This window comes from Sander vitreus, chromosome 11, assembly GCF_031162955.1.
Source record: "Sander vitreus isolate 19-12246 chromosome 11, sanVit1, whole genome shotgun sequence".
Lineage (NCBI taxonomy): Eukaryota > Metazoa > Chordata > Actinopteri > Perciformes > Percidae > Sander > Sander vitreus.
Genome location: NC_135865.1, coordinates 27170193 through 27179906, shown reverse-complemented (window position 1 = coordinate 27179906; position 9714 = coordinate 27170193). Strand labels below are relative to the sequence as shown.

The window sequence follows — 9714 nt, the reverse complement described above, 5'->3', positions numbered from 1 at the left end:
AGGGTCAGTTTTCAGCAAATATGACAGAAAGTTAGTTGTAGAAGTCTTACTTACCTCATCTTTAAAGGAATAAGGCTGCCGATATTGTTGTTTCAGGAACAAGTGAGATCTGTTCCAGAAAGCAGGTTTGATCATTTATCGATCAGTATGAAGTACAGCATTATGAAGTACAGCGTTGAGATTTAAAACTCTGAGCGTTATCACGGTTGCAACTGTTTTATCTTTCATTGCGGTAATTGCAAGGTGAACTGATTAATGGCGTTCCCAATAATAATCGCCTAACAAAGCGCCTTGCCGAATGATGTTCCATTGTGGTACGGAAAAAGTTGAGCCAGGTTAAACTTTTCTGCTGAACGACGCTGCGGACTGGTCTCATTTTAATGAATCAGGAGGCTAAAGCCAGTCGTTCAAGGCTCTGAAATTTCCTGAAACAGCCGGGCACTGTACTTTTTTAGTAACCATGACTTAAACAGTGCGTTTGTTTTTCAGTTATGGATTTGGTGCTGAGTATTTCGGCAGCAGCCAGATTGTAGAGCGCATTGACTAAACTACAGTGTCAAATTTTTCATCGTAATGAAGAAACATGTCTCCAAGTCAAACCTGGTACCTCATTGATGTTTTTAATAGTTTTTGGACAAAGATGGAGCTCCATGGTAAAGAGGAATGCGATGTATCAATGAGATACATACTTTGGCTACGTAAAAGGATCAAATCATTGTTTGTTTTGGTCTTTTCATTGGATCTATTTACAGGAAACTAAACCAATATTGCCATATTTGTAGGTAGGATTGTGAAGATCAAGGACTTAGCCAAAAAATTTTAACATCGACAACTTATCAGTCCCTCCCCCCTTTTCCTACAGGCTGTAGGTGGTGCCAGAGGAGCTGACTTTTTCTTTTTAAAATGACCTGCTTCATGTAGTTCTACTGAAACATAGGGTCAGTTTCAGCAAATACGACAGAAAGTTAGTTTTATAAGTCTTACCTACTGCACCTTTAAGTTGTGTTAATGTTGAGGGAGCCTGTCATCGTGTAAGTGCCACCACATCACCAGAGCAAATCGCTACACTGAATAAGTATTCGCTGTACAACACCACATTATTTTTATTCTGAGGTGCAGACCTGGTTTAGAGGGTATATGTGCTGTTACTGAGCAGGACCAGGTGGTCGGTGTGAAAGGGGTCTGTGCCCTGTATGCAGCTGTCTCATGATGGAAAGAGATGAAAGCTACTGTCGACACCTTTGTCCCAACGCACATTAAAGGTCCCTTTGAAGGGCACGCACTCTGTGACTGGTTTCTAGGGAGAGGAGTGGAGTGAACACAGCTGGAGAGGGCACACATTGATTAAACCTTCTATCTTTTTTTTTTCTCTCTCTCTCTCTGTCTCTCTGCCCATCAGCCTTTTAGCTCATGCCATTAAATCATTCAGAGCTTTAAGTCCCTGTCTCAACTGTTCTGAAATCCAATCTAAGGATTATCACCTGTAATACACGCTGGCATTGAGATTGAGGAGCCTTGTGTAGAAAAAGACCAAACAATACAGTCATTCTGCATGTGTCGGTTAAACCTATTGAATCTTCTGTTGTCTTTTAGGCTCAACTTTTTCCATGATGTTCCTGATTTCCGGGTGCTTGCTTGCGGAGGTGACGGCACTGTGGGCTGGATCCTCGACTGTATAGGTACACAGATTCTAATAACAAAATGACCTATGGTTACCACTTGGATCTTATGTTCATAGTTTGGGCCATGGTTTCTAGAGGTTATGATACCATTGTACTCATCAAGTGAATGACTGAGATCTTGTAAACAAACCATCCAATTGGCAAAACCTTTTTGACAGAGAAAACAATGGTTAAAGTTTTTACCCAAACTGTCCATCATAAGCATCCATCACAGTTTATAGGCAGACTTTCTGGCTCAACTTTTACCGGCCGTATTTGCCGTAATCCTTAACACAAAGTTTTACTGTGCAATGAGGGATTATTAACAGCATTACACTGTACTCACGTTTGGTTTTACTTCAAAATAAAGTGGTAGACACATGAAACATGGCTAAAAAGTTGTCTAGGCTGAATCCTGTCTGATTATCTGACAGAAGTCATAGTATACTATGTCAAAAAAAGTGATACAAAAAAAGAAACTAGAAAATGCGTTTTCTGCAGAAAATGCGTGGGAATGCTGAATAGCTGAATTGCTAAAGCTAAACTGGATGAATAGCTTAAATCCGTAAGAAGAAGTTGAGTTAGTGAGAGTAGTTGAAAAAGTGGAAATCGTTTTAATAAGTATGAATTTCATTAAAAAGTTAAAAGTTGACGCTAAACTGAATTGTTGGCTTTAAAAGTTGAAAAATGACAAAATATGTAGAACATTGTCAGGTCTGAGTATATTTTCTAACTGATGACTCACATATGCAGAAATATGAAACAAATTGTATGAAAAATCTTAAAGCCCAAATGCATTGCACCGCACTGCTGAAAAATCTGGAAAATTGTCAGAGATGGAAGCTAAACTGCATTACCGAAATAAGTGAAGAGCTAAAATACATTGTTAGAAAAGCTGGAAGATGAACTGTAATACTGTCAAAGATGAAAGTTGAACTGAATTACCTGAAAATTTCTTAATATTTAAAAAAGTATAAATAGTAGAAAAAAGAAGTCCTATCATTAGCTGAAAGAGCTGAACATTTTAAAAGTTGAATGGTTTTAATAGCTGAATGTATGCAGAAGTTACAGAGAGACAAAATAAAACATGAATAGCTGAATTGCTAAAGCTAAACTGGTTGAATAGCTTAAATCCGTAAAGAATAAGTTGAAGTAGTGAGAATAGTTGAAAAAGTGAAATAACATCTTGGTCAGGGACACATTGACAGATGTACCACAGTGGGATTTAAACCCAGATCTCCCACACCAAAGGCATGCACCATATCCACTATGCTATCATCTGTATAGCTGAGTGGTGTTCCTTCAGCTCTAATAAAGCCTTTCTTTGATCTGTTATTACCACACCTGCTGTTAATATGTCACCTGTGGCACGCTGCAGCTATTCAGAGACCGATTTTTCAAAAAAGGGGAAATTGTAAGGATTGGAAAAGATGTAGAACATTGTGAGGTCTGAGTATATTTTCTAACTGATAATGACTCACAAATGCAGAAATGTGAAACAAATTGTATGTAAAATCTTAAAGCTCAAATGCATTGCATTGCTGAAACATCTGGAAAATTGTCAGAGTTGGAAGCTAAACCGCATTACCTAAATAAGTGAAGAGCTAAAATACATTGTTACTGGAAGATGAACTGTAATACTGTCAAAGATGAAAGTTGAAATGAATTACTTGAAATTTTTAAAAAAGTTGAAGAAGTCCTATCATTAGCTGAAAGAGCTGAACATTTTAAAAGTTGAATGGTTTTAATAGCTGAACGTATGCAGAAGTTACGGAGAGCCAAAAAAAGTACGGAAGAGGGAAGAAAAACAAGAAACAGAAACAGACAGACAGACAGACAGACAGAGACAGACAAACAAACAGAGACAGACAGACCGAGACAGAGAGAAACAAACACAGGGACAGACAGAGAGAGAGACAGAGACAGGGAGAAACAGAAACAGACAGAGACAGACAGACAGAGAGACAGAGAGAGACAGAGACAGGGAGAAACAGAAACAGACAGACAGAGACAGGGAGAAACAGAGACAGACAGAGACAGAGAGAGACAGACAGACAGACAGACAGACAGAGAGAGACAGAGACAGACAGAGAGAGACAGAGACAGACAGAGACAGACAGAGAGACAGACAGAGACAGAGAGACAGAGACAGACAGAGACAGACAGAGACAGACAGAGAGACACAGACAGACAGAGACAGACAGAGACAGAGAGAGACAGACAGAGACAGACAGAAGTGGAACGCAAAATATATAGACTAATATATAGACTAATATTACTGCCTGTAGTATTCAATTCAACAAAGTGTTGTCATGGTAACGTATGACCAGTGAAAACATCCTTTGAAGTCTGTGATGAGATCTCTTTCATCTTTAATCAGGTTAACGACTGTGTCACCTGCTGAAACTGTCAGCTGTGCCACACTGGAGCTATTCAAACACACAGAGCAAGCTCTCAAATAAAGGCTCAGACTGCTAAAACGATAAGGGGTATCAGTGAAATGATGTAATCGTGACCATGACAAGGCCTTTATGAACACATCCATATAAAATTTATGTTGATAAACTTAAAAATGTGGGCATATCAGCGATTTAAAAAAGTGGTTTGCTCTGCGTTTTGCTCAGAAATGTGGAGAATGTTAAACAGGGCAGCGAATGGAGGAAGATGTGGAATTCTTGTCATTTGGAAGCTCACCGAGCCAAAAGTATGTCATATCGCATAACTGAGCAGATTGGCTGAAACTAGACAACAATACCTACGTTTTGATGTATACATTGTGTATGACAAGTAAAAATTGTGGGTGTGAGAGCAGTTTATAGAGCAAGGACAAAGATACTTTTTTCGAAGCTCCACACTCTAATCTGTGACATCACTCACTCTAAGAAGCTACATAAACACTCTGTTTAATCGATGAAATTTCCTGAAATGTACACTAAACTTAAATACCTTTTTTACAAAAACTGTAAAAAGATATCAAAACACTGAGCACACCCCGAATACCTGAATATTTTGTGAATGGTTTAAAGTTTGAATCACTTCTGTAGGTGAAAGAATGTAGGAGGCGATACATTTTGAAGCAGAAGAGGATTTGAAGGATTTGAAGCTTGCTCTCATTGATTTTAATGTTAACATAAAATGTTTAAAAGCTTAATATTTAAAAAAGTATAAATAGTAGAAAAAGAAGTTGAAGAAGTCCCATCGTTAGCTGAAAGAGCTGAACATTTTAAAAGTTGAATGGTTTTAATAGCTGAACGTATGCAGAAGTTACGGAGAGCCAAAAAACGTACGGAATAATAAGAAAAAAGAAAGAACCGAATAACAATAGTTGGAATGCTGCTGAATCAGCATTCCCACTAATAATATAGTGTTACGACTGGCTCACAGGCCACAACAAAACAGGGAGATGCACAGTCAACTTAACAATAATGAAGTGACATTTTTTAAAGAAAAATGTAAACAGGAAGAGCGATGAGGTGTGGTTGTCAGTATCAGTGATGTATGAGAGTGTATGGATGCAGCGAAGAATGTGTGGCGCATGTTGTCAGTAGCTAACAAAGGAAATAACTAAACACAATGAGATCATGATGGTGCTCGGTCAAGGAAACACTGAGACCACACTGGTCTCGGGGCATGCAGGGTTAAATAGCCTGGGAGGACTGGCCAAGGGCTGTCACATGGCTAAAAAGATGTCTTGGTTGCATCCTGTCTGATCCTCTGACAGAAGTCATAGTGCACTATGTCAAACAAGTGATAAAAAAGTCATAGTATAATATGTTGAGAAAAGTCATAGTATAGTATATCAAAAAAGTGATAAAACATAGTATAGCGTGTCAAAAAAAGCATAATGTTACTAGTTATGATGTTACGGAGCTACACAGTCATTGTTAATATGTAGGGGAATTGGCTCAAATGGTAGAACGCTTGTTTGTCACAACATGGGTACCATTCATACAGCTAAAACAAAACAATCACATTATTTATGATTGGCTAATGTGGGCTTACTTTGGGCTTACTTTAGCAAAGTTGACGGGATACAGGAAGCGAGAGCGAGAGGTAGCAGGATCGATGCCTGCATTCTCCAGAGGAATTTAGATTCCTAAATAAACCTGCAACTGTGTCTTAACATACTATATTATGTCTTTTTTTAAATACTATACAATGATTTTTCCGACATACTATACTATGACTTTTGCGACATACTATTTTGCATTTCCTTCTCCAGTAGGCTTTGTTGTAGTAATTTTGCCATGTTCTCTGATCGCTGCAATTATCTTATTATAATGCTGTTATAACCAATGACACAATGGCGGAAGGGACAAAAATAAGCCCCCAAGTTGTCCTAGAAACAGTTGTTTCAAGAACTTTACAACTAACCAAATATAAGATTGATCTGTTTGTCTTTGCCTTTGCAGATAAGGCCAACTTTGCCAGGCACCCTCCAGTGGCCATCCTCCCTCTGGGCACGGGGAATGACCTGGCTCGCTGCATACGCTGGGGAGGAGGTGAGGCAATCACTTAATCATCTGTGTGTGTGTGTGTGTGTGTGTGTGTGTGTTTGTTTTGTGTAATTCGTTCAGAGTGATTTCATCCCTGCTTAGACATTTCTGAAACTTAAAAAACGTAAACATAAAACCAACCTAGAGCAGCAAAAGCCAGTCAAATTTGAATGCTTTACCACAGTGTTGTTTAGTGCCTCAGAATACACTCTCTCACTCTTCACATATCGTCGCTTTCGGGTGAAAAACGTATGTGCCCAAAACCATTGTTTTTCAAGAAATGAAATAATTTAAAAACATTTTATTCAACTACTTTAGACGAACGAAATCGCCTCCTTACTGTTTACATTTTTGTAAAACCATTTGGATTACAAAATATGGAGATAAAAGGTTTCTGCCCAACAGCGTTATGTGCCATGGGATCTGATTTAAGTTTTAAACCATCTAGTAGATAATACATAGACGGTAACTCATATTTAAATGATGGCCCAGTTATTACAAACTAATGCTGTGCAGCCAAACATTGTTCAAATTCACATAACTTTATTTCCTATCTTAGTGGAGATTCTAAAGTTTACAAAGATACCAAATGTTTCTGGCTGAAGTTTGTGGAAATGTGTGTATAATAATGCACAAGACATCTAGAATAGTACCATTTGATGGAATGATGCGATCATAAACACATTTAGTAGTGGGTTGAATGTTTCATACAGTGGAAACATCACATTCAATTAGGACCTTAAAAAAAGCAAAGTAAATATGATACTGTCAGTGTAGAATAAGATGTTTTTTTTTGTGCCTTAAAGCTATTTAAAGGGATGAAACATTCATTTATAGATTTCTAGTTGTCCTCCCAATATTTCAGGGAAAAGAAAAAGATATCAGATCATCTGTTAAGGTTAATTAAAGACAGACCGGGCATAACATTTGTAGTTGATTGACCTGATAGCAGTCTAAACAGTCTGTTCACACTCTGTTAATGCTTAGAGAATGGCGGTGGTTTCAGGAAGGGTCTCAGTACACACTAGAATACAAAAGGCAGGCATGTGTGTTCATGTTTTTGGGAAATGAAAGATGCGAAGAGGAAGGTAGGAGCTTTTATGTGTCAAATTAAAAACGGTTAATATGCAAAGCACCATTGATTTGTTGCAGTAGTTTGGGCCAGTAATTAGAATGGTTGGTTATGACGGCTTGATTGTTGCTGCTTGGAGGACCAGCAGAGCACTTACCCAGGCTTATGACTGCCAGGTCTGGGGGGCGGCTTTGGGATTTTCTGATTGACGCAAGAGCTGGAGTCTTTGCAGCCATTGTTAACAGGCTAGATAGATAGACAGACAGACAGACAGACAGACAGACAGACACTAGGGCTGAACGATTTGGGGGAAAAAATCTAATTGTGATTTGTCTGCCAGATATTGCGATTACGATTCGATATGCGATTTAAAAAAAAGTTTAGCTTAAGTTCAATATTCACTATGTAACAGATAAAACATGTCATGGAGCATTATAACATGAGACACCATCAAAACTGCTCTATATTCTTATGCAAGGATGAGAACATACATATCAATTGCCAGCAATACGTGTTTTTCTTTTAATAAGCATGGAACATTGAACAGTCAAATATAGAACATTTATCGCCAAAGTTATAATAATACAAAAACTATTCCAATAAAAAATATCAGTACTTTCCTGTAAACTGAAACTTCTGATATGCCTCAGTTCAATAGCAGTGTCTACATAATATATATTATACACTCACCTAAAGGATTATTAGGAACACCTGTAAGATTTCTCGTTAATGCAATTAAAATAGAATAAATAAAATAGCTATTTTTAAAACACTAAGAAGGCTCGACACAACATGAAACTTTGCTCCAAGTATCACCAATTAACGAAAGCATTGGCAACATTGTTTGTGTACCCAGAGTTTACTAAAAAGGAAGGTTTTGAACAACTCACCGTAGGTGGTGTTGTTTCCGGCCGCTTTTTCCTGAAAAAGGAAAAACATCCAGTATGCTGCAGTCCTGGGGGGCGAAAATGCCTTGTTGTTGCTAGAGGTCAGAGGAGAATGGGCCGACTGATTCCAGCTGATAGAAGATCAACTTTGATTCATTACAACCGAGGTATGCAGCAAAGCAGTTGTGAAGCCACAACACGAACAACCTTGAGGCGGATGGGCTACATCAGCAGAAGACCCCACCGGGTACCACTCATCTCCACTAAAAATAGGAAAATGAGGCTACAATTTGCACCAGCTCACCAAAATTGGACAGTTGAAGACTGTAAACATGTCGCCTGGTCTGATGAGTCTCAATTTCTGTTCTGAGTCAGAATTTGGCGTAAACAGAATGAGAACATTGATCCGTCATGCCTTCTTACCACTAGGCAGGCTGGTGGTGGTGGTGTAATGGTGTGGGGAATGTTTTCTTGGCACACTTTAGGCCCCTTAGTAGCAATTGGGCATTGTTTAAATGCCACAGCCTACCTGAGCATTGTTCTGACCTTGTCCATCCTTTTATGACCACCATGTACCCATCCTCTGATGGCTACTTCCAGCAGGATAATGCACCATGTCACAAAGCTCGAATCATTTCAAATTGGTTTCTTGAACATGACAATGAGTTCACTGTGCTAAAATGTCCCCCACAGTCACCAGATCTCAACCCAATAGAACATCTTTGGGATGTGGTGGAACGGGAGCTTCGTGCCCTGGATGTGCATCCCACAAATCTCCATCAACTGCAAGATGCTATCCTATCAATATGGGCCAACATTTCTAAAGAATGCTTCCAGCACCTTGTTCAATCAATGCCACGAAGAATTAAGGCAGTTCTGAAGGCGAAACGGGGTCAAACACGGTATTAGTAGGGTGTTCCTAATAATCCTTTAGGTGAGTGTATATACACCTTCTACCATCATGTTAAATAAAGTAATTCAAAATAAATGAAAAATCCACTGAAAATAGGACATTTCTGTAAACAATCTTATCTTATAAAAAAAACAAAAATGTTAAACCAAATGTTACTCCAAACATTCAACTAAATATTGCACATTTGATTAATCGCGGTCTTCCCAATAAGCTAATCGCATTCTTTCAAATTTCGATTTGAAAATGATTCATCGTTCAGCCCAGAGAGAGAGAGAGAGAGATAGATAGATAGATCGATAGATAGATAGATAGATAGATAGATAGGTTTCAAACACGTTAACGTTGTGAAAAAAGGTTACAGTTATGTTTAGGCACTAAAACTACCAAATTAAGTTTAGAAAAAGATCATGGTTAAATCATCTGTTATGTTACTTAACTTCAGGTGGCGCAGAAAGTGACGTAGTTCCGTTTGTCTTGTAAAGTTTCCGTTTACTTATATTTTTTAACCCTAGTTTCCTGGGTGAAAGTCCTGTGTTTGTTTGACCCATCCACCACCCCAACCGGCCTCCTTACGTGGAACTTGGCACTGTTAGACTTCCTCACCTTACTACTTTGCTCCCATAACAATTACTACAGCCACTAGAGGGCTCCGCCACTAAAAACGTTAACCTGAGTTATAGGCCTG

The 9714-nt window shown here is 38.6% G+C and overlaps 1 protein-coding gene across 4 annotated transcripts in view; it reads left to right on the top strand.

The window, feature by feature from the left end:
- dgkg (diacylglycerol kinase, gamma) overlaps window positions 1–9714 on the top strand; it is a 136824-nt gene that overhangs the window by 61534 nt on the left and 65576 nt on the right. For all 4 annotated transcript variants that reach the window (XM_078262570.1, XM_078262569.1, XM_078262568.1 and 1 more), the window contains 2 exons: window positions 1594–1679; window positions 6074–6163. In XM_078262570.1, the coding sequence (XP_078118696.1) occupies window positions 1594–1679; window positions 6074–6163 (176 nt within the window). The remainder of the gene's footprint in view (window positions 1–1593; window positions 1680–6073; window positions 6164–9714) is intronic.